General features: G+C 40.9%; 1 protein-coding gene across 13 annotated transcripts in view; it reads left to right on the top strand.

Moving 5' to 3' along the window:
- Positions 1 to 25725, top strand: part of EYA1 (EYA transcriptional coactivator and phosphatase 1) — an 87008-nt gene that overhangs the window by 21884 nt on the left and 39399 nt on the right. For 4 of the 13 annotated variants that reach the window (XM_074146834.1, XM_074146836.1, XM_074146825.1 and 1 more), the window contains 5 exons: positions 507 to 629; positions 6961 to 7043; positions 7477 to 7663; positions 19927 to 20066; positions 21230 to 21313. In XM_074146834.1, the coding sequence (XP_074002935.1) occupies positions 507 to 629; positions 6961 to 7043; positions 7477 to 7663; positions 19927 to 20066; positions 21230 to 21313 (617 nt within the window). Of the gene's footprint in view, positions 1 to 467; positions 630 to 6960; positions 7044 to 7476; positions 7664 to 10817; positions 10827 to 19923; positions 20067 to 21229; positions 21314 to 25725 lie in introns of all 13 variants that reach the window. The other 9 variants (XM_074146829.1, XM_074146830.1, XM_074146833.1 and 6 more) reach the window with 5 other exon arrangements.

Raw genomic sequence — 25725 nt, forward strand, 5'->3', positions numbered from 1 at the left:
GCTAGTTCTCTTTATCCACTTTAATTCCCATTGCACTCAGAGCCATGAAATTTTCACGTAGGAATATTACACAATGCAAATCTCAGTTATGTCATTAATGGGTGGATGGCAGGAGAGCTTGGCTACGCTATGCTTCATTAAAATCATATAAAGTTGCTAATCTACCTCTGTGAAATGTCATGAATATATGGAAAAGTTATCCTCTGGCAGGAAAGGAAAAAAAGGAATAATGCAACTTCCTGTTCGTGTATAAATTTCTTTTGCAGTTATTGGAAGCACAGTTTTGAGTTTAAGCTCTCCCCAGTGAACTTCAGTGCTATTTGTGCTTTTAGAGTGCCCTTACCCCGTGCGTTTCTGCGTGCTCTCGGTACTCGTTCTCTCACGCTTGCAATAGGAGGTGTACGTTAAAAAATGCTGTTAATGAAGTGATCTTTATTTTCCATCCCTGTTTGAATATGAACAAATAGATTTGCTGTCACTGACTGATTTAGGTGCATTGTGGGCAGGCATCAAGACAGAAGGTGGATTGGCACAGTCGCAGTCACCCGGACAGACAGGATTCCTAAGCTACGGTGCCAGCTTTAGCACACCTCAACCCGGACAGGCTCCCTATAGCTACCAGATGCAAGGTCTGTATAAACAGATATTACCATTAATTAGATATAGATGACGCTGCGGGGTGGGGTTTTTTCCCCCCCTTATTTCTTTACATTCCTAGGATAAAAATGGGTGTTTGCTGGAGCGCTTACCTCCGATGTTATTGCAGTTGGGGCTGAAATGATGATTGCCTTTGGTGAGAGCAGCGACGGGTCAGCTCTCGGCAGTTTGGAAGATCCCGTGCTTAAGTGACTTCATTAATTTTCAGATGGTGAAGTGTTGTAGTGTTATTACCCTAAAAATATGTCTCCAAACAGCCGTAGTTTAACAAATAGTGAATGCGACAAAGGGAGTCCTGGAAAACGTGTCCGGATTATGAATTTAGGAAGTGCCAGATATAATTTGACACCTGAGTGTGTTCGGGGAGGGAGAAGAAGATAAAAATACCGACTGCAGCTGTGGAGGTAGCTAAGTAATGATTGAAGTCTGTTTCTTTGAAGTCTATTTAAAAGCTGTAAGTCTTTGTATGCGCGGGCTATTATTATCAATTATATTTTGTAGCCTTGCTTGCCCCTTTAGTTTATTTAATATCTTTCCACCTTGTTCTCCCAGTTCCTTTCTCCCCTCCTGTATTGGGAAGTCGCTGGGTATGCCTGATTCTGGATTTCCACCACTTTAAGCGTTATTTTTTTAAAAAATCTTTGTTTACGACAAACAGCTAATTTTGGCTGTCTGCTTGCAGGACCTTTCACCCCTGAATTTGACAGTTGACATCAGGTGTGTTGCAGATTTTAGAATTGTTGAAATAAGTGCTCGCTCACGGAATTGGACCACGTTTTTTACAAGTTTAGCGCCCCTCTTTATTATTGTCATCATGCTCCATTTAAACTCCGCCCCAGCGTGTAAACGCTCCATGAAATGTCTTGAGGCCGAAGTGCTTTCAGAGACCGAGTGAAGGAGGTTCTGCTTTTGTTCCACAGCTTTAAGGGTATATGGATCCAGTCCTTTGCCCAGACACAAGAGATAGTTGGGATTTTTTTCTTTTTTTTTTTTTTTTTTTTATCCTCTTTTGAACCGTGTGTTGAGTAGCTCCGTAGGGCAGAAATGACCATCTGACATCTGAAGTATTGCTTACTTGTAGTGTGCTCTGACAAGTAAGAAGAAGACAGTATAAGAGTAGTTTGCAAACTTTCATCTCCTTGCTGAATACCGGTGATCTTCGGCTCATCAGGGTAAATATAACCAAATATAAACATAAGCAGGTTACTGGGTTTGCTTTCTGCAGGTAGCCACACTAAAAAAAAACAAATACACATATCCTCCCCTCCCCCTCCTTCCCCCCCCCAAAAAAAACCCCATCCTACGTCTTCTGTAGGAGAGAGCTCAAAACACTTGCCAGCAGCAGCTACGAGGAACTCCTGGATCAACATTCCAGCTCTTGAGGAACTGATAATTCACGGTCACTAGGAAATGGAGTTACTGAAAAATCATGTCTGTGTTGCCTTATAATTTCTATTGCAGTAGTGCCTTCACGTCACAGTTATGTATCAGGATCCTGTTGGGCTAAGTGATACAGCTAAATTAAAATATAGTCCCCATAGAAGTTAGAGGGTAAAATAAAACACACATAACAGTAAAGCTGATGCAGTTTAGGCGTAATAAACAGTCGTCACCCCATATTGGTTATCTACCAGCTCTAAAAGTGGGGGTTTTTGTTAAGATACAGAGCAGAGGGATGTCAATAAAAAGGGATTTTAGGGCGGACAATGAAGTAGTTTTGCAGATGTCTATGGGAAACTCATTCGATGGAGGGAGGGAAGGGGGAGCAGCACGGGATGATGCGAGAGAGTGCTTGTTGGAAACTTTTAAGAGTAAGCAGTGAATTCTGGCATTAGTAGAGCAAAGCCAGGACTCAGTCAAGGACAACACAGAGGTCTGCCATAAAGGGTATTGCTTTGTCTTCTGCCGTACGCACGATGTGTATAAGATCAGAATTGTCAAGGACATGAAAGGGTGGGGGATGTCAAGAGATGGAACGGCAAGATCTTGGAAAGCATTTCAGCTGTATGCATTGAAAGGCAGGGATCTAAAAATATTCTGCCAGAGAAACGTGTCAAAGATGACCCAGTTGTGAAGCTGTGGGTCAGAGGCGTTGGTTATCTGCAGGGCCGAGGGAGGAGGGGGTCGACTCTGGGCTGAGAGCTGCCCACCCGTGGAAGGCACCAGGTCAATGACTGTCCGGCTTGGGTGGAAGAGCCCAAGGTCAGAGTAGGAGAGCCTGGGGCTGCCAGTGGTGTCCGTGTCATTTCTCTTGGGTTCATAAACAGCATGGTGTGTGGATGAGGAAAGGACTGATCCCCTACAGAAACCTTACAGACTATAAGAGTGGAAATTAGGAGAATATTTCTAATTACAATATTGGTGGAGTTGTTAGAAGCTAAGTAGAAAAGAACCACGTTGCTGAACAGGTCTTTTTTGCAGTTGAACGTTGACAGTATGAGGATATATGTCCTTTTAATGTTTTCATTAGGCTAACTTGCGAATTTGAAACAACTTTAAATTGACTTAATTCTTCCTTTTGATTGGACAGATGTTAAAAGTAAAGAGGAACATTTGTTTCCCTTTCCTCATTTAATTTTGGAAAGAGAACCTATTCATAGTTTCAACTATTATTTAAGGACAAAATTGATTCTCTTGGCAGAAGACGGGGGTAGTGCTGCTGCTGTTCAGTTGTTTGTGCAGAAACCTCCCCAGGGGGAAATGAGTTTATTCTCCCTTTCCTCTCCGGCAGTACATGGGCAGATGCATCTCCAGCCTTGTCGTAGCCTGTGATAGCCGTTCTTCGTCTCCTGTATGCGGCTGCTGAGCTGCTAAACGGAGATGATGGATCCCACAACCTACTCTGCAGCCCAGCGTTACATGACGGCGTTCTCGGGGCCCCACTGGAGTTCTTGCCTGCAGTAATGGGGATTTCCTAGTGGCCTTGCAGTTGCTCCCTGGTTGGGGTTACCTCGCGCCCAAAAGCTGGGGAGTTATTCTGGTTCCTCTCCCCGGGGGCAAATGTCTCCCTGCGATGCCGACGTCAAGGCGCTGCCTTGGCCGTGCGTGTGCAGCCAATTAAACCCAGTGCTTTTCCCGACCCCGCTAAAATTACAGCCTGATTAGTTACCGAACAATAGCGGAGGGGGGAGACTGCCAGCTTTCAAAAATGATGAGGAAAATCGCTGCCTGCAACTCCTGCAACTCCTTGCTAAAGTTATGTTGGTAATTGGATTTTTGTTTGTTGCAGATTTATCATCCCTATAACGGGGGGGTGAGGAGGGGAGAGGGTGGGAAGAGGACCCAGGTGGTTCTGCCACCGTGTCTCCCCACTGTCCCCCACCCTTACTCTACTGAGGATGTTCCTCAAGCTGTTTTTCCTGTAAGTTGCTTCATAGATGGAAGGGTGCTAGACCTGTGATGAGCACCAGCATTGTTTTAGTTACCAAGGACTGTGATGTTTGAGAATATACTAACCAATTGGTTTGGGAATTCGTCCATAAAAAAAGTAAACGTTAAGGTATTCAGTTATTATTATACAGTATAAAAATATTGTGCTGGATGGCTAAGCAGTTACTAGGACAACAAGGAGGACTCTGCCAAGGATTTTTAAATGCTGTAAGCAAACGGAAGAAACCTTGAGCTTAAATAGCCCATCTGGCCGTCTTTGGCTTTCCCAGGAGAGCCACACTAAACTTCTGCCACAGACATTGTACCCCGATGATGGACGTAGCCCATGGCAAGGAGGCTGAGCCGCCACGAAGGCAAATGGACCTCTGTGGCCAATACCCGGGGGAGGACGGCATCCCGGGGCGAGCCCCGCGCCTGGAGCCCGAGCCCTGCTCCCAGCAGGGACCAGCCAGCTTCCGACGCTGACCGGGATTCCCAGCTTTAATGTGGGGTCGGCCCTCTTTGCAAAAATAGACCTTTGACCTGCAATTTACAGCTTTTATCACATTTTAAAGCTACGTAGCCGGCCAGCTCGGGGCAGTAAATCTCAGGCGCGCACTTTGTGGAGATTCTTATTTTCGTGTTAGTTCAGCTAAGGCGGGAGCGGCAGCTCTGCCCTGCGCCGCGGCCGCTTATTTAAAAAACAAATGGCAAAATTGGGAGTATTTTAAAAACAACTTTAGGCCAGTAGTTCTGGGTGGCCCACGGAGCCGTTTCTGAGAAACCTGCTTCGTGTTTGTTACGGTCTGGGAGACCCCTACCCCTCCTCCGTAGGAGCCAGCGCTGACCAGGAGATGAAAGGGAGGGATCCGGGCGTTAGAATGTGTGTGTCTTTGTCTGGGAGGGAGAGATGCTGGCTGCCACGGAATTACTTTTCTCATTTGCTCTTGCAAATTATTTGCCAAACTTTTGGTGGAAAGATAACGTATCCCTCAAAAAAAAAAAAAAAAAAGTTTTGGATTTTTTTTTTTTTTTTCTTATAACCACGAGAGGCCTTTTAGATCTTTTCAAAATGGTTCAAACCATGCACCTATAAAACTTGTGTTTGAATGCGTTACTGCATCGCCCAGAAATAACTACAGAAATAGAAAGAGACACAGTGACTTACATTCTTCCAGCCAAAGCACTCTTAGAAATAAAATAGCATTTCAAAGTTTTGCAATTTAAAATATTTTTCAGCTGTATTTTGGCTCTGGGGTTTGTTATAATAAAAAATAACATCTGTTTTCCAATTTTAAATTAAATTTAAAACAGCATGTTTTTCTCATTAGTACTGTTTATCTGTACTATCTGCTAAACTTGGATGTCAACTCTTCTGCTGAAGTAATCTGATTTTAGTTCACAGGATTAGTAGCATCTATCAACAACCACTGTTTTGCACTAATAGCAAATACAAGAGAAATGTTTACAGTCATTATCCCACGTTAAGTTTAAGCCTCATCTTTTACTCCCGCTGCTGTTGGATGTACTTTACATCTACTTTGAGGCTGAACTTGTGTGTCTTTTTGGTAACTTTTGCAATCAAAGCGTTTAAATATCTTTCTTTCTGACTTCTTATAGCTAGGATACCTATTGGGTGGTGGGGGTGGGTTGGTGGGGGTTTTTTTTTGGTTTTTTTTTATTTGTTTAAAAAAAGTAAATAGGTCACAAATGCCCTTTAGGGGTTGTACCAAGCATGCAGCCCTGCCTGCATTCCTGGCTGCTTGGAGTTGGAAGGAACGTCGCTTTTCCCAAGGAGAAACCGCTGCCGAGGGTTTGGTGGTTAACTGGGTTGTGTCGGGTACATCAGAGGGTGGGTGCATCTCTACGCCTGGCTCCCCTGTTGGTTTCCATCCCTCCTTGGCTCACCTGCAAGCTTGGTTTTTTTTTTAACTCCCAAGGTCTGGGGATATCCGTGAAGGGTTTGGGAGGCTGTAAACAACCCGCAGGCTCTAATGGGGGCTCCTGGCTGGCTGTTGCCCTCCCGCTGGAGGAGTTCAATAGGTTGCCTCATTACAGACTTTCTGGTGGCCCATGTAGCTTCACCCCCTGCATCCATATGTCTCGGCTGGTGGCGGTGTCACTCCCGGGTTATAAGCAGCGAGGGCAGAGCAGCTGAAAGGGGGGGTTGCTGCCCTTTTAGTGGAACAGCTTCTCAGGTTAGGTATTCAACCGGAGCCCCATCTGTCTATTTTGGGTGGCTCCTGAGGGGAGGAGGGAGGTGAAGGCAGTAATTCAGTCTCGGGGCTAAATTCAATCTTGGGTCTCCCTTCTCAGGGAGCTACTTTTTTTCCCTTGTGTCACACCCAGTAGACTTATCAAAAAGAAGGAGGTTTGCAGCCCAGGGCTGTCTATGATCGATTTACGGATCCTAATGGCCTCGCAGTGGGGCTGAGCTCTTCGGAGCAGGGAATTAGGGCTTTTGCTGTTCCTGCGAGGGGCTGAGGCTCAGGGAGGGGAGAGGACCCGGTTCTGGAGGGTGGCAGGAGGAAAGGAGCTAGTGGGCTTCAGTGAGGAGAGATGGCATCTCTCGGGACAAGGCTCACCGTTATTGTTCAACAAAAACCAAACGTAAAGAAACCCCCTCGCTCCCACAACAGCAGGGGTTATTCAGAGGGGTGGGATAGCCTAATATTCGATCAGACCTGAGGTGGCTCCAAATTCCTGTCTAAATTACAAGTTTTCCTTGTTATTGCAATAATGAAACACAGAGTGTAGGAACGATGAATTATCACTTTCCATATATTAACATGTTATGGAGCTGATGACAGCCAGATCGGTCAACATATGGGAAATATTACAAATATGCCATATCCCTATGATATAATCACATGATGGAAGTTATTTTCCGATACTATGTTTTAGTAATTCACGTAATTTTTCATTTCATTTCAGGCAGCAGTTTTACAACATCATCAGGAATATATGCAGGAAATAATTCACTCACAAATTCTACTGGATTTAATAGTTCACAGCAGGTACATTTGTAAATATGAGTTGGGGAAACTTATTGGCAAAGTTAGAATTCTCATCCACAGCAAAAATGTAGCCCTTAAAGAGCTTTTTGAAAGAAATTAGCATCCTTTCAAGTTAAACTAATGTTTATAAATGTTTTTCTTCAATTTGTCATCTTCCAATAGTAGAACTAATTGTCTGGGGTTGATGTTCTTATTCACACATCTTCAGCAGTGTGTCTAATAAACTATTTGTATGAGAAGACGTACTAAATTAGGTGTAATCTAGATATTGTTTTACTGCCTCGCAGTTTTAGGTCCTACAATGTCCAGTCCAGGAAGCATACGTGCTGAAAGTCTGACATGTGTTTGTAGTTATATTTTGGAATTTAAACTAAAAAGTAGCAAAACTTTGACGGACTATTCAGTTGCTTTTTTTTTTTTTTTTGTCTTGCAGGAATATCCCTCTTATCCCAGTTTTGGCCAGGGCCAATATGCACAGTATTATAATAGCTCACCGTATCCTTCCCATTACATGACAAACAGCAACACCAGCCCAACGACACCCTCCACAAATGCAACATACCAGCTTCAGGAACCACCATCTGGCATCACCAGTCAAGCGGTTACAGATCCTGCAGCAGGTAATTACATGGATTTTATGGTCCCTATGAGGCACGTTTTTGTAAGTTGAAAGGGGGTTGAATTGGGGTTTTTTTTGTGTGTGTGTGTAGTCGTCGATTATTTTTTTTTTATTATTTCTTAATCCCGAGTCTGCGGCACGTCTTGCGCAGATTCTAACAGCAAATAGACTAAAGAAAAAACAGGATCAGTAAAAGTTTTAAAGCTTGTGTGAAATACTAGTTGTTTTTATTTATTTCTAAAATGCTTGTGTTAAAAATTGCAGGGTATGGGGAAGTCTTTAATGCTAAACCAGAACCTGATGCTTTTAAGCTCTCTCTTCATTAAGATAAACTCCTTTGATTTTTCCTAAGTAAGACTGAAATCAAGAGGCCTTCAGACCATAGCGCAACTGTCCACTTGCAAGAGAGCTTTTGTGTTTTTCACTTTCAGAGGACGTAATAATGCTTGTAATGGGGAGTTGAAATTGCACAAGCGTTTCCATTTTCATAAAAGATTTTCAGTGGCTTGTCCTTTTTCCCAGTCATTTCACCTTTCTTGCTGGAATTTGGCAGACCTTTACTAGTTGAGATATTTTTCGAACGTTTATGCCAAACTGCTCCAGCTGGTTTTGGAAATGAGAGGTGAAAAATACTTTTCCCATTATTAAAAAATAAAAAAAATATACATTTTTTAACAGTTCAAGCCTGTCAGTAGTTAGTAGATGGCAGAAGTTTGAAATCTGTCAGAGAGAAAGCCCAAGGCTGCAGATGTGTTTCTCAGTAACGCGATAAGGAGCAGTGAGGGTTTGGCAATGTTATCAGGAGGTTTTGTTTTGGAGTTTTTTTTAGGGAGAGTTGTTTTTTGTTTTCCTGAAGTACTCGGTGGGACTGATCTCGCATGTGCAATGTGAGCTTTAATATAATTTGCTAGGATTCTGGTGCCTTTCTGCATGAGTGTGTACCTGAAAAAAATGTACGGAGTGTTGTCTCTTTTGGTACATTTGCTGAAAGTAAGAAGGGAAGAAAACACAGCTGGGGTGTGTGTTTATATACACGAAATCACATGTGTGTGCAATGTATTTGAGAAAGGAATCTTTCTAAGTATAAGAGTGCATATTGGAGTCTGCAGCTTTTAGAATATATGGATGTGGATAGGAGTCTGCGTAATTACCCTGCTTTTCTTTGGTTTTAATTTTTTGGTTTTGTTTTTTTGTGGGTTTGTTTGCTTTTTTTTAAGTTGGAAGCAGTAGGCTCCCCCAAAAACAAATGTGATCAAGTTTTAGCTTTTATCCAGATACTAAAATTGAATCTTTGTATCATCTGGATATTGATCTTTTGTAAAATCTTTGCATATATTTTTTTAAAGTAATTGGTACTTCCTAAAAGCAATAAACACATATACGGACAGACAAGGTATGATTTTCCCAAGCTCAAACTTAGTGGCTTAAAGGCTGTCACCCTATTTAAATAGTTTTCTGTGTTCTATAAACCTGGTCAGAACTTTTCTTTCATTTCCTTTTTAAGAAGTCTTTCTTTTCTCCGTCAAATCCTCCACACTCCCGTTAAGAAAGTTTTGTCTAAAAATTGGAAAGAATTTTGGTGGGCTTTCTCATGGATGGCTCTTCCACCTGAGCCCTCTTCTAGTTTATGCTTTCCTGTATGGAAAGCTGTACATCCATGGGTGCTCTGCCACTGCTTGCTTAGACATAGCCGTTCCTTGGGCATGTGCACACCTCCTCTGGCATTGCTGGGACTGCCGCCTCTTTCCCAGAGATACTTATATTACTGGTTTAACAAGTCTGGAAAAGTTTCTGGCTGCCTGTATCACAGGCAGGGACATGTTTAGGGAAGGATCTACTGTGGGCCACCCTCTATTAGGAGAAGATAATGGAATCCATTTTTTGTTCCCCTTCACCCACACGGTCGCAGTTGGCAGAAAGTGTAGGACTAGACCCGGATTTCTCCATTTATCCTTACGCATTTGTCTTCAAGCATTTCATAGAATCATAGAATTTGGTTGGGTTTGGTTTGGGTTGGAAGGAACCTTGAAGATCGTCCAGTTCCAACCCCCTGCCATGGAAGGGGACACCTCCCACCAGACCAGGTTGCTCAAAGCCCCATCCAGCCTGGCCTTGAACCCCTCCAGGGACAGGGCATCCACATCTTCTCTGGGCAACCTGTTCCAGTGTCTCGGCACCCTCACAGCAAAGAATTTCTTCCTCAGATCTCATCTAAATTTCCCCTCTTTCAGTTTGAAACCATTACCCCTCATCCTGTGGCTCCCCTCCCTGATCAAGAGTCTCTCCCCATCTCTCCTGGAGCCCCCTTCAGGTACTGTAACTTAATTTAAGTTAAGATCAAGCCCGTTTAGGCTCTTTCTGTGTTGAGTGGGGAGAGATGAGTACCTCTATTTAGAGTTTGGTTTAACTACAGTCTTAATCCCAACTGAAGCCTCTCCACGGGTATGAGACCAGCGTTGGGTTCCTAGGCTAGAATTAGGTGAGATCCTTTCGCTGCCTCACAAACCTTCAGCCCTGGTAGAAGGGAAGTGAGGACCAGCCAGTGAATCCAGTGCTGTGCCTGCCATTTCCCCTTGGACAGTGTAAATTTGTTCGCTTTCTTCTTTCTGAGGCTTATTGCGAAGCCTCAGCTGAGCTCAGAATGCTCAGAAGACAAAAGCAAGTTTGGGGTCAAAGAAAACAGGGATCAGCATTGGAGGAAGGGAATTCTGCTGGAGTGGGGACAAGTGAAAGGCGTATTAGAGAGAAGGAAACTCACAGTTGAGTCAAAAACACAGAACAAAGGAGCAAACCAACCAGATTTTAATTACAATTAGTCTACTTTCTGTAGGACCTTTTGCCACATCTGGTCAAGTTAGGCTACTGCCGCAGCTGGAACTCTGCATATGAGAGATGGTGGGGAGCAGCACAGAGCCATCACATGAGGCTACTGTCCCCCTTTGGCAGGATGGGCTCCAGCTGCTGAATTGCAGCTGTTCTTACTGGATGCTGATATCCCTAGACATCTTCTGCGTTTAAAAAAAACCCCGTGTAATCTGTGCGGTTCCCAACTGTGCCAGGACAAGCACAGAAGAGCCTTCAGACTTTGCAGAGGCACCAGAATAATTTGACAGACATAGGTGGTTCCTGTGAATTTGGGCCAGTAAGTGAAACAGAAGAGCCTGGTAAGAAACATGTGAAAAGAGAGAAAGTAATTATGTGCTCTTGTGACATTTTTAGTAGAGTTTTGCAGACTCAGAAAGCTCAGTTAATTTCACTTAAAATATGTTTAATTCCTTGTCCAAATAAAAAATAATCCTTCTATGGTTTCCCACAGTTCCTAGTTAAATATGCAATTTTTTGCCATGCAATCCAGGAATGTCCAGGGATTCTTGCAGAAGAACCTGAGATTTTCCATGCTCAGTGTTTCTTCTTTCTCTTTCTTTTGGGGATCTGAAAAATTTCTTGTACCTCAGTCGTGGCAAAACCTTTTTGTTGCGCAGAGGTTGATAGACCCTGTCTCCATAAATCAGACATACAATTAATGTTATTTTCTTGTGAACAGAAGGCTGTATTTTTGCCAGTGACATAATCAGAAAATTACTAAACAAGACAATTAATCTCAGTATGATGTTTCAAATTTTTAATGTTCGCTTTACATCAGATTTCATTGAAAATTTTGTTTCAATTCAAAAATAAGAATTTTCAAAGGGTTTTTTTTTTTTCACTTGTAGAATCCTAACTTTTGCTTTATGGACGAAAATGATTTTCACCAGAATAACAATAGAATATTCTGTTCCTTCTGGGATGAACCTTGAGTCCATACATGAGTAGATTGTCCCAGGTACGAACAGCGAGTTGCTGACTTTTTGTCTGAGCTGCAGTATCTAAGAGAAGTAATAGTAATTAAAATGCTAAAAAATACTAAAAGTAGATTAGTGAGCAAAGATTCACCCTCCCTTCCAATATTCAAATTCATTGAAGTAGGTTCAGAGTGAACAAAAGGAAGTATTTCTTTATGTCGCATATAGGTAAGCTGCGCAGCTCCTTGCTGCAGGATGTTGTGGATGCACAAAGTTGATGCCAGTTCGAGCATCGCTGCAACAAACTCAAAAGATTGGATTTACAAAGACTCCACCATCAATTCAAGAAATTCTTGACACAAAAGATCACTGGAGACAGTGGATGAATTAGCACTGTGTGTGTGTGTCTGTCCTTTTCATGCTCTGTCACTTAGTCACCTGCTGTTGGCCAGTGTTGAAATTTATCCTGGACAGATGGAGTTGTTTCTCCAATCAAAGCCCTACCCTGATGTTCTAAAATAATTAAAGCAACATTAATAATATGTATTTCTAGGAGTTAATGTAGAAAATGACTACTTTTTCCAAAGCTTTAATAATTTTCTCTTGCGATATTTCAACTCCATCATCACAGCTGGTAACAAAAAATTCTTTATGTGCAAACTTTTGTTTAGAAATTCAGTCATCAAAGCTGAATTTATCCTTCTGGTTTGTATGATGCTGTATTTATAATTTATTAAACAGTGTTTCTCTCAAAGAGAGACTAGTATTGTTCTTGAGATTTGATCTCTTTCAGTTTTCTTGGTTTCTGCAATAAGTATGTTTGGAATATTACTGGAAGGTTTTTTTTCATATTACTCACATACTTCACAATGCAGATTAAATGCAGCCCACAAGGGCTGTGCTAGCCAACAGAAATTGTTCTCAGCCATGGGTCACCATTTTGCTCTTAAAGACTAAATTTCTTTTTCCTTGAACACTATGTCACATTTAGTATTGCAAAAGGGGAAAGCTCCTTTTACAGTTTCTCCTTATCATATTTCATAACAATAAATTAGAGGCAGGAAAGGGAAACAGAGCAAAAAAACTACATAGGCAACTTTTTACTAATGCCTATATGGAAATGAATACTGCTGTATTCGCAGTACGTTACTGGTGTTCTATTGTATGCTTTTTCTCGTAAATATAAATGAAGAATAAATCTAGAGTATATTGTTATGTAGAAAGGAAGCTCAATGAAAATTCTGTAAAAACGGGAATGAGATTGGATGCAATAATGAATGGCAAAGTACAGCACTGGTTTTGCTTTTCTGATGATGGTTGTTCTCCTGTTTTTACATTAGCAATGTACAACTTTTAGCTCTTTTGCATCGCATCCAACAATATGTAGTATGTAGTCTGACTCACTGTCACAAGATACGTTGAGGCTAAAAACATGATGCACTTTTCAATAGACTTTTTAAAACAGATGAATAGGATGGTCATCATTGGTTCTAGTCGGATTTCACGTTGTTTCAGTATTTTCAACTAATTGTGAAATGTTTCAATAATTTCAAATTGTTTGAAAGCGTAAATAACGGGTAAGGAAGAAGTGCCTACAATGGAGAGAGGTACTACCTGCCTGTTACGGGATTGCTTCACCTTTATTTCTTCAGCATTGAAAGTTGGAGAAAAATATCTGGACCACTGCAGGTCTTGATAATATAGTTGTTGTCATACATAGTTAATGTATATTGTTATGTATAAGATAAACAGTTAATATGATATTTTGTCATTATTCTGAATATACAATCCTAAATCAAAAAGTCACCAAAGGCTTGAAATAAGTAGTCATTTTTGTCAATATTTTTAACAGACTGTTGAAGGTTTCTGTCAAGTTTATAGTAGTATACTTGTAGTCCTCAGAAGACAAACATTACATTTGTTTTCAGATGAAGGTTTTGACGTTTTGTCAAAACAGCACTAAAGACGTCCTTTTATTATCCTGCCAGCAGGCGTTATTGTATTTCTTGCAACAGTTACTTGGTACTTTTACTTACTACTGATGTCATAGGCATATTTTTTTCTAGAGAAATAAAAAAAAAAACCCAACCCAAATCCCCAAATATCTATGTGATATTGCTGCATTGTTTAATCCTGGTCCAATTTTATGTGAGCAGTATGGGAAGAAGTTTGTATAGTGCTCATGAAATGTTGTGTTTAGCTTTATGCAAAAGTCAGCTTTATTTATGCAAAAGTAAGAAAATCATAGCATGAGACTGACATATTCAAACTACCTGTACCTTACATTTTTATTTGGTATACAGGAGTTGCAGTAACACTGGCATGAGGATTTAAGGTCTTTATTCAAAATTAAGTGTAAGATTTGAGGGGAACCCAATTATCTGGGCACAATCTAAATGAAGAATACTTGTACATACCTCCTTGCAGAGACATTTGACTATACAAGCTCTCCTAGACCCATCTTGTCCATGTGATTTACATTGTGACATGAGATACGATTACTTTGATAATGTGCCTTTACTCTTCTTTGCATACCCTTTCAGTGTAGTAGGGAAAAAGTCTGATGAAATTTGCAATGTCTTTGTCAACAGCAAAGCTCCGTCCACACACTTGCCAGTCAGATTTACCTAGACTTGATTTGGGGATCTCTGGAATAGCTAGTTTACCCCAGATTTGTCTATATTGCTCTATAGTACGTTGAAATCAATAGCAAGAAAATGCAGGAATTACTTAGCGGGGATTTCCATAACAAACAGACAGGAATTACTGGATTTGGTGCTGCAAATGGAGTCTCTGTGGCTGTGTTGTCTATTCATAAATAATCAAAATATTCTTATTTATGAGATGATGGAAAATTTTCCTGTGTGACAAAACCATCAAAATTGCCCATGATGACATATAAGAGGGAAGTATATGCTTAGGAAATACCATGTCAAGTTGCAATAATACGGTGCTTTGAAGCATGGGGAAAAGTCTGCTGCAGTATGGTTCATGTATTTTAGGTAAACCAGGATGTAAACATCTTTTATTCCTCACAGTTATGTGTAGTTTTTGTCTGGCTTGGTGTCACCATACCCTACAGGGGTTACTGCCAGGGCTACCAGTCACACCTGGAAAAGGAGGCGTACATTTACAGAATCTGGGTTTAAAATGTTTTTCTGACAGACTGGAGAAGTCAAGATCGGGTCTTGGTCAAGGTTTGGAAGAGGAAACTCTTGAGTGCGTGAAGCAGAAACAAGCTGCGAGGTTTCGTGCCTGCCTGGGGCAGAGTGCGGAGAGGTGCCACAGTGGAGAGCGCTAAAATTATGTGTCCTTTAATGGATGCAGAAGAATAACTGTTGCTACGTTATTAATATAATTTTGTGAAGGCATATGCAATGCACAGAAATGGCTGTAGTGGTCCAGACAGATGGATCAATTGGCCCCATACCCCACCTGCCGCAGCTGCCACCGGCAGACGCCCCAGGAGAAGCTGGGACAGGCTGAGCTTGTATAAGACTTGCCCTAAGAACTTTTCCAACTTCCAGATATTTTCATCTCGGGAGATTTCCAAAGCTGCTGTTGTTTGTGTGATTAGGGTGTGCCTACATTAGCATTTTAATTTGAGCAGGAGTCTGGTTTGATGCGGAGCTTTGGCTCAACAGAGCGGTCCTGGAGCACCCGGCTGGAGTCCTCCCAGACAAAACCAACCTGGAAGGTGTCCTCCAGGGCAGCTCCTAATTCCTCCAGCCCCTATTGAGGATGCTCAGGAGACCAGGTCGGGCTGGACCTACAATGAAATGACCTCCCAGAAGCAGTCAGTGAAGCCTGGGGTTGTTGCCACCACTTGTTAGATCCCACAGACCCAACTTGCTTGTGCGACACGGCTGTAGCACCCCTGAATGCTTCTCTTCAGGGATGTCTTCAGGCTCCTCTTGAACCCTTGTAATCTTTTGGGGGCCTAGTGTTTTTTGGCAAAATGTGCCACAATTCTCCTGGCTTTTATCTGAACGCCTGGTGTTTCACCTGGCTGCTGCCAGCTTCCTTTGGTCTTTGATCTTGCTTTTAGTGCTGGAGACAGGCAGTGGAGAGCTGATCCTCACCCCCTTTTCCACTCATGATTTTGTGGAGGGCTGGGTTTTCTGCCACACTTCCCTGTGTTGGTGATGCTCAAGAACAGGATAAGATAAAATTAAATTCCGTGCCTTAGAAACATAATGGCTAATATGACAATATGCCTGGTGCTATGAAGTCAGCTGAGGTTGAACAAATTAACCTCCTCCTATCAATGAATGTAGGATAATGGTTATAACGATAATCATAGAATGGTTAGAGTTGGAAGGGACCTTAAAGATCATCCAGTTCCAACCCCCCTGCCATGGGCAGGGACACCTCCCACCAGACCAGGTTGCTCAAAGCCCCATCCAGCCTGGCCTTGAACCCCTCCAGGAATGGGGCAGCCACAGCTTCTCTGGGCAACCTGTTCCAGGGTCTCACCGCCCTCACAGCAAAGAATTTCTTCCTGATGTCTAATCTAAATCTCCCCTCTTTCAGTTTAAAACTGTTACCTCTTATCCCTTGTCTGAGTCCCTCCCCATCTCTCCTGGAGCCCCTTTAGGGACTGGAAGGGGCTCTAAGGTCTCCCCGGAGCCTTCTCTTCTCCAGGCTGAACATCCCCAACTCTCTCATCCTGTCCTCACGGCAGAGGGGCTCCAGCCCTCTGACCATTTTCGTAGCTCTCTGCTATGTAAGGTGTTATATAGCTCGGCTTCAGCAAGACTTTTGCTGCCCTGACGGTTAAATCTTTTAACAATCTTATGAGCCAACTGGGCTTAAAGCAGCCCCACAGAAACTACAGCAGAATGATACAAAGCTGTTTAGGAAACCATGTCCAAAGAGAAGTCAGTGAGAGCTCGGTGTTAAAATAGAATGATGGCTACAGCAGCATTCCTCAGTGTCTGCCTTGGGCCCAGCACCAGACCGTATTTTCATTAATCATTTAGATGACGGAACAGAATGTGTTTGCCTATTAAATATGTAGATGACACCATGGTGAGAGGGGCTGTGAGTTCTTTGGAGACAGGGTGAGAACTCAAAAAATGGAGATGTGATCTGAATAGGAGCAGGTGTGAGGTATACATTTAGGCAGGAATGATGAACTGCACAAATGTGGGATGGGGAATGTTGGCAGCTCCTTCCAGGCTCTACCTTTGCCCATGGACTGCTCTCAGTACTCCAAATATTAGCAGCACACCGAGTACCCTCAACCGCTGTTGTTTTTCTTGCTCCGTAATTTGTCAAGGCTTGGGCTTGTCCAGGCTCAGGGCTCAGCTGGACACTGGATTCTTTAACTGGGTTTCCTTATGAGGACCTGAGAACGACCATTGGATAGTGAGCTGGTAACTTGGCCCTGCACATGGAGGCTGCCCTCTTGAACAGCCTTAATCCAAAGCGTACATGCCATGGTTTGCCTTTTCATATGTGGAATAAGTTTCTTGCATGCGATGTCACATTTCCCCCCATTGGTTACTGCCGTCGGTCACCCTGTTCGTAACAGACGGGTCTCCTGAGTAGAAGAAGCTTTCCGTCAGAAGCTCCGGCTATTGGCAATGTTTTGTCTCCAGTTCATGTGCAATATTTGGCCAGGTCTTTGAGAAACGACCCATCAGATGTCACTTTCTCCTTGGAAGATGATCTAGGGATCCTGAAACTAAGATTTATTGAAAATATTGCAGAAAATGCAAATTGTCTCCGGGTGTCCGGGGAAGGGTACATGGGAAGTAAAGCTTTGCTTGACTTTGCTTTGGATTACTGTGTCCAGTTTGGAGATACTATAGAGACCGATAATCAGAACCTGGAAAAGAGGATCATCAGGGAAGGGTTCACCTAACAACAAAGGGGACCTGAGAACAGTCTTCAAATGCACACTAATACGATGAAGGGAATAACTTTTTCCCCCGCTTTCACAGATTGAATTTACATTGCTGCAATGGATGCTGCAGTTGTATGTTCTGTTTCTAACGGCACGGCTGTTAAACCAGCAGAGTAGATTTCCCGGAGAGATCCATAAGAGCAAGGTGGACAAATCTCTCTTGGAAATGGGGCAGGTACAGTGGTCCCAAGAAGGGTGGGCTAAGGTGTGCCCAGCCCACCTTGGGGTCCCGAGGTCGGGCTGGGAGTCGTTCTGTCCGGTGGGGGTCTGGCCCATCCAGAGGGATGACTCTCACCTCTGAAGAGAAGATTGAAATCAGCCTCCACCCTGAGGCGCAGCCTTGTGAAGTTTTGCTTATACTTTTTCCATGCTAGCCATTCCCTATTTTATTTAGCATTATTATTGCTACCCCAAGTTTAATACTTATATTTTTTTAGGCATATCAAATCTGTGAGAAGAATTTAAAAAACTGGGGCCTAAAGCCAAACTCCTAAAAATATTATCTGACACCAAGAGCATCCTTAATTTAAATTAGTCAATAGGAAATGCAATTTTTCATTACATGTGAATTTTAGAGAGCATATTTAGAACATCATTGGCTGATATACCTGTTGAAGAAATTCTGGTCTGTTTATTTTACTGGGTTACAATTTATTTCAAAGCTTTTGTGCACTGTTTTCTTTCTTTTATTTTTCTTTTTTATTAAGTATTTTAGTAATAAAAAGAATGTGTAGCAGATAAACTCATTTAAGTTTAAAAGGTTAGGAAAATTTGTACTAGTTGATTTATGATTTCTTATTTATGTTGAGGTGAAAGAGCAATCAGCATTCAAAGACTAAATAGTTTAAATAAATATTCTGAAGTGTACGTTGTCGTAGGAAAAAATATATTTTATCGGAATGTAGATTATCCTCAACATTTAAACCTCTGTCTTCACTTATGGAGACTGACATGGATGGATTTTTTTGTTTTTTGGCACATACACAGAATCACTCTTTCAGATGTAGGTCGAGTCTCTTCTGAGACGCTTTGTTTTACCTTGAGTTACATCTTAACTTGTTATTCTGCTTTGTTTAATGTAGCCTGAGATACTTAGTTAAAAGTATAATGTGAAATATATGATATATACTAATTTTCATGAAGTGTAGATTTGAAGGCTGAACGTGAGAGTTTCAAGACCTTTTCCTTTCATTCAGCACAAGTAACTGTTGTTATTTTGAGTAATTGTGAATATGTGGTGTTACACAGATGTCCAGTCTCCTCCTTAATCTGACCTTTGGCCTCGACAGGATGTTTTTTTAGGAGAAGGAATCACTTGTGTGAGAAGTATACCTGTCTGTTCAAATGGGAGTGCCATGGTGTAGGCTGATTAAAAAGGAAATTAATATTGATACAAATATCCACATCTACTGAACGCTAAAGAGTAGCTAATGTTAACTGAGAAGTGAAATTAATAAATATATAGTATGCTGAAAATTTCAGCTGCCTTCACAAAAATAGGTTTTTTTAGGAAAAAAAAAGTTAACGATAACTATCAAAATAAAAGTATTTTCTCTGTGAACTTAAGACTGTGAAAGGCAGTCTTGAAAAGAGATTTTAAAATATGTTGTTGCATTTCTGCTGCATGGTACTTCTGATTAAATGAGTTAGGAAGGATAATTTATGCTGGGTGTCTGCTTTGTTAATGTTCAAGAGCTTCACTGTTACTGAGACTATGGATGTTAAGAATAGCAAAACATCTTCCATCTGGCATGTTTTCAGGAAAACTTTGTTGTTCTTACATATGTAAATCATCATTCTTTTTTACCTGTTCAACAACAGTAAATATTTTATTAAATAAATGTTACTGGAGCATAATAATTAGTGTACAATACTGTTCATAAAGAATTGTGTCCTTTCTTGAAGTTACTCATTGGAAAAGTTCAGTGTTGAGTAGGCCTTTGAAGAATACTGTAAATTTCATCTCATAGTTGATGCATATTTAAAACTTATTTATTAAACTTGCCCTGGGAAAATAAGGACTCTATTTTATGCCATATTTAGAAAGAATTCTATTCATCTGGCTCAAAAGTAGCAATCCAAAAGCAGTGTCTGCAACCAGGCAATTTGGAAAAGTTTTCAATTTCTCTATGTTATTATTTTCACACCTGGGTGTTTTTTTCTTACCAGTCACCATAATGGTTGTCTTAAAGCATGTTTGAAAGCTTAGAATTAAATCAATGTTCTTTAAAAAAAAAAATCTGTTATTCTTTAAAATTGTTCATTTAAAGTTTAATCTTGTCTGTGAAGTGTTATGATCTTCTTTATGATTTGAAGGAATGAAGATTTTTTTTTTTTACTTGTTTTTTATTTATTTACTGAGATAATTTCCCTCTCTGTTTTTACATATAATTTGAACTTGATTGAATTGATTTATGTATCAGTATTGCCACTTATCATTGTAGATTTAATTATTTAATTAGGACTCTCTAGTGGACATCTGGGTTTTAGTGTCACGTGTAACAAGAAAGTAAGTTGAACATTTTGAAGTTCAAGCTGAAAGGTAAAAATGTCATTTCTTTACTACAGCAGAATACAGTACAATCCACAGTCCATCAACACCCATTAAAGATTCAGATTCAGATAGATTGCGTCGTAGCTCAGATGGGAAATCACGTGGACGTGGCAGGAGAAACAATAATCCTTCACCACCACCTGACTCTGATCTTGAGGTACATTATATTAGATGTCTTTGACCTGCTGCAGACTCTTATTTTTACCATTACTTTGCGCGGAGAAGTATAATTTACACATCAAAAATAAAGTGGCACTGGAGCTCCCTTTCTTTTTTTTTTTCTGACAGTATTTTAGTACAAGACAGAATTTTTCTTCTAAAGGGTCTTGTTCATGAAGAGTGCCTACAGCCTCTGAAAAATACTGGGAGTTTTTTTCTCCTTTTAATTTAAGGAAAAAAAAAAAAAAAAAAAAAATCAAGCTTTTCCCAAGTCAAAGAAAGGTTTGCTTTTGGCCAGGAGACACTTCCAACACAATAATGGGTTTTGTTCTCTCGTGCTGTGTTCAAATTCCTCCCAGTGGCCCATGCTTTACGTTGAGAACACATCTCCAGTGACACACCACAGCTACGGGTGTCCACACTTTTCCTTTCCAGAAGCCTGGCCCATTTGTCGTCATGGGAAATACAGTCTCACCAGGATTTAAAATACTTGTATTTGAACACTTTATTTTTCATTGAAATATCATTTTGTGTGTGGTCAGAGGACAAATTTAAAACACATATTTTCCATTGGCTGTAAGTGAAAGAATTATTCTCTGATGCCATAAATTCTTACACAGCCTGCATCAAAGTTCATAATTTTCATTCTTCAGGTGCCTAAAATCCATTAAAAATTAACATAGATTGAGGGGATTTAAGTGCTTAGCAGCAATTTGCTATATTTTTTTTTAGAGGTAATTTTCAAGAGCAGTTATATGAGCTTCATTTTGTAAGACTTGCAGAAATACGGAATTCAGACCCCAGAGATTTAATTTTCAGAGGCTTCTCTGCATTTATTTCAGTTTCTACCTCACATCTGGCTTTAAAATAGTACATTGTACAACCTCATTTTCTGTGTGTATTTGACAATAACTATAACTCTATTCTAATAGAATAATTTGATATAATAGCAATTGTAGTAAAAAGCTAACAGATTGTATTACCCTATTCTGGAAAAAACTTGTTAGTTCTGAAAATAAATGGCAAGGAAACTATGGTTTTAATATATAACCATTTCAATACAATTTTCTCATTTGTGCGCTGTACTGATTCAAATTTTAACTTTCCATTTCAAGTATCAGCTTCACAGAGGAACACATTGATTTGATTCTCTTTTTACAGAGAGTATTCATTTGGGATTTGGATGAGACAATCATCATTTTCCATTCCTTGCTTACAGGGTCCTACGCTAACAGATATGGAAGGGTAAGTGTCAAGAAACTGATGGAAATTTTCAGTAATATTTGCTGTTCTATGGTTGATATACAAGAAAGACCAGAACATTAGTTGGTTTTCTAGAGGCAAATTGGTACTGGTGTTTCAAGACATAAAAAAAATCAAGGAGTAAAGCTGTTTCACATGTTCATTCTTTGTATTTACTCAGCTCTTATATTCAGTAGATAATTAAGTAGTGTTGGGAGTAATACCTTGACCGCTTGAGGTTTGGATTGTAGGTACAGAGTGCCTGAAACCTGTTGATATCATCAAAATCTGCAAAGGTTTAGCTCCCCTCGGAGAGTGAAGAACTTCCAGGAGTGATTGCTAAAATAACATTTTAGTTCTGAGCGACTGGCAGTGGACTGTGCTCAGTATTGAGAAGGCAAGAGGAAGAGCACTTTTGGACACAGACAGATTAGTCTCGAATTTTTTTACCTTAATTTTTTTTTAATCCACATATTGACTGATGTTTTTTGAACGTCTGCCTATGACCCAAACCTTTTATTATGCAGAGTCTATAAATCATAACTAGACCGATGAATATGTCTACAGACTGTGGGTTTCCTTGGTAATTCTCAGAAGGGGAACACGGTCTTAGGTGAATAGGAATAGTTTATGAATGGAACGCCCTTGTGAGATCAAACTGTGTTTTTCCAGGATTGTGTCTGAATGCTAATGTCTCAGCTTGTGCTAACAGCTGTTACACCATTTCATGTTCACCTCGTGTGAGGTATAACTAGAACGTGTTTTTTTGGTAAACTTAAAAAATTCTACATATAAAGAAGAACCGGCAGTTTTGTTTGGCTTCGTGTAATCATTCTGTCTTCTTGTAAAGCTTATATTTATCGCTGAAAGGTTTTACCCTACACCCAGTTGAGTGAAGGGCAAAGCTACTACTGATTTACTCCTTGCCTGGGTCAGGTTCTGAATTTCTCCTAATAGCTTTTTGCATTATAAATATCTAAAGCCGTGCTGCTTTGCCACCTTTCTTGCTTATTCAGGTGCGGTGCATTTTCAGAAGTGTTGGCTGTAATAGAAGCTTCCCTATTTGAGGAATATAATTAGGTTTTTTCAATATGTTTCAGAAAAGCAAGTGAATTCAGCAGCCTTGGTTTCCTAGGTGCTATTAGTTTAAATTCAGATAGTAAAAAGACACTAGAACTTAAAATGTTTCAACAGTTATTGTATAGATACATATAGACAACAGCTTTATAGGGTACTAAACATTTACCAAAAGTTATTTGCCTTTCCTTAGGCCAGTCCCAGCTTTTGCATGGCATCCCAAAAGCACCAAACCTGTGACAGTTCAGTTCAGAATGAGAACAAATCCCAGTGCTCAGAAAAAGCCTCAGTGCCAACAGAATCTCACCACTTGCTTTTGGGCAGCAGAGCCGTGCTGGAAAAACCTAATTAGTCACTGCCGTAGCAGTACTTGTGTGTCGTGGTTTCGGCCAAATTTACCAAAACCGGACTGACAGATGGCCCTTCCCCCTCCTTCTTCCCCCCAAAAAAAGAGGAGAGAGGAGGAGAAAGAGATAAGGAGATTCAGAAGTTTAGAATGAACTAAACTACTTTAATGAAGAATTACTATTAAAATAAAAATAAAAAAGAAAATAATGAAATAGATACAATATATACAAAACCGTATCAAGCTCCCAGGATGACAGTCACGTCACCGGCAGGCACTGGGGAAGTCCCAGACTGGGCTCAGTGATAGATGGGAACTGGATTCCAGCTCTGGAGTCAGGAACACACGGATCGGGATCAAAGGCAGATGAACAGACAGAGTCCTCTCTGGACGTCGGCCATCGCAGGAAGGGGCTGACCCTTTGATCCCTCAGCCTTTATACTGAGCGTGGGGCAGATGGGATGGAATACCCCAGTTGGTCAGGTTTGGGTCACCTCTCCTGTCCACTCCTCCCCACCGATGTGACCCCTCTACGTTTTTTCCGTTTCCGACCCTCTAAGGGGGCAAATAATGAAATTGGCTGCCCTTGGTTGTTACAGCAATAAGTATAAGCAAGGGCCTCCCTGCACACCGTTCCTTGGCATGGAGCACAAACATTGGGCTTATCATTCTGAGAACGAGCAGTTTTCTCCACAATATGCCGTTAATTTCAGAGAGTTAGAGGAGGCCTAGCTAGGATGTAAAGTTACAGAACAGAAAATTGGTTCGGTTTTATTTCAAACGGGGACATTGTGAGAGTGTATTTTTTCCATTTGTTACTCGTTCCCTATAGTGGTTTCATTAATTGAGGCCTGAACATAAACACCTTTCTTGCTGGATGCTTGAGGTTGAGGGAAGTGGCGAGTGTCCAGCTGCAGAGAGATAGAAATACGTACGCTGGGAGGAGACGTGTGACTCCTGGCTGCAGCTCCATCCCTGTTGGCACCATTTACTTAAGATGTACCTTTTGCCCAGCTGGCTCTGGTTCCATGGCATGTGGCAGGACACTTACGCGTTGCTAGATGTCAACCAACTCGTGATGTTACGAGGGATGACGGCTTTAGTGTTCATGGTGCCGATAATGATTACATCTTTTTGGTGAGGGGTAGCAATGTGCATCTCCTTGGCTCTCAGGTGCAGTCATAGAATCGTAGAATGGTTTGGGTTGGAAGGGACCTTAAAGATCATCCAGTTCCAACTCCCCTACCATGGGCAGGGACACCTCCCACCAGACCAGGTTGCTCATGAAACCTGGTCTAGTGGAAACACTCGTGGAAGCGTGCCCTCTCACATGTTTGTTTTCTTGAAGTCTCATTCACATCACAATTTCTCGTGGCTTGTTCACAGCTTCAGACAACAGTTGGCAATTTCCATAGACATTAGAGGAACATCGTGTCAAATGTTCAAAGCAAACATGCTAAAACATGTATCTGTCATATGAGAATTGTAGGGTTTATTTACAGCAATGGGAGGTGTTTGGTTTTGTTTTTTTTTAAAAAAAAAAAACCAGTGTTTCCTGATGATTTCTGGCCTTTAAAATCAGAAATACAGATCATAAGTCAATATGAAAAGAAAAAAATTGTCGAGGGGAATTTTTGTTCTTTTCACCTGTGTTCTGCTTTTTGAGTGATCCAACATCACGTTCTCATATGTTTCTCCACTGTGGTGAGGGCTAGAAATGCCCTTTTAAATGTTGGTTTTAAGCTGCTCACATAATCGTTAAAATACAAAAGCTGGATCCTCAAACAAACAAAAATATTCTAATTAAATAATAGGGGATTTGGCAACTGGGCGTTCAGCTCTTTTCCTAATGCCTGAGTGAGTTTCATGGTGAGTGACTATGAATGATGAGCAGCCCTGCTGCTGAAGGGATTGATTTTCTTTTCCTTATTCTCTACCTCGTTCCTCATAACTTCTTGCCTTTGCCACCCTTTTCTGCGTATTCTTACTTTCTCCTCTGTTTTTATCACCTGCTCTCCCTTTGCTGCTATTGTGCTCTGCTTTCTCCCTGCTTTTGTCCTTCAGCTTTGTTGGAACAAAATAATACCTTTGGTTTTCAGTTTGCGCAGTCATAGTATAAGCTGCCACCTTTTTATTTAAGGGTGATTTGAATTTTGTGAGTTTCATGGAAACGCATGAAACTAGTGCAGGAATGTGATTTGTCCTTCCAGAAGAGAAGAAAACGAAACAAAACAAAACATTTCGATTCACTTTTGGAATTTTTTTTTTTAATATATACAGAGTTCTATTGGTCAAATATAAAGTTATCAGTTATTTAATTAACGCTAGGGCTTCTGACACCTCAAAACTTGTGTTTTGTGCCACATGTCAACCGATTAAGTTTTGGAATTTGGAAAAAGTTGGAGCCCTTCTTTAGTATCTTGGCGCAGGTGGAAATACATCTCAGCATTGGCACTAGAATACTGTGGTCTTTATGTACGTTTCTATTCCCCGTGAAAGCATTTATATTCAGAGGCTTTAAAGGAATTTTCCTTTAAATTATAAGCTATTTTAATGTGGTTTAATATATTTTAGAGATTGAGAAAAACAAAGCCTGGTTTCACTTAACCCTTCATTTGTGACCTGTAGGCTTAAGTGGAAAATAAGCCTTGTACCCAAAGTGAACTTTCCTGTTTTTCAGCTTCTTGTTTCTCCACAAAACAAAGAAATCAAGAGGGTAGAATTTAGAAATGACATACAGACAATGTTTTGGCTCCAAGACCAGTATTCAAAACAAGAGGCCTGCTGAAGCAGTTTGACATTGGTATTTCTTTTCTTTAGCTTAAATTGTGCCTCCCCCAGAGATTTGTACCTGATTTTGACCATACCTGAAAAGACACCCCACCTGAACCTGCAAATCCCAATCAACAAGAACAGATTGTTAGCTTCCCTCCTCATTGTATGACACCTCACAATAATTAGTTAGCGATTAGTGGCTTAAAATTGCCAAAGA

Source organism: Numenius arquata, chromosome 4 (genome assembly GCF_964106895.1).
Source record: "Numenius arquata chromosome 4, bNumArq3.hap1.1, whole genome shotgun sequence".
Classification (NCBI taxonomy): Eukaryota; Metazoa; Chordata; class Aves; order Charadriiformes; family Scolopacidae; genus Numenius; species Numenius arquata.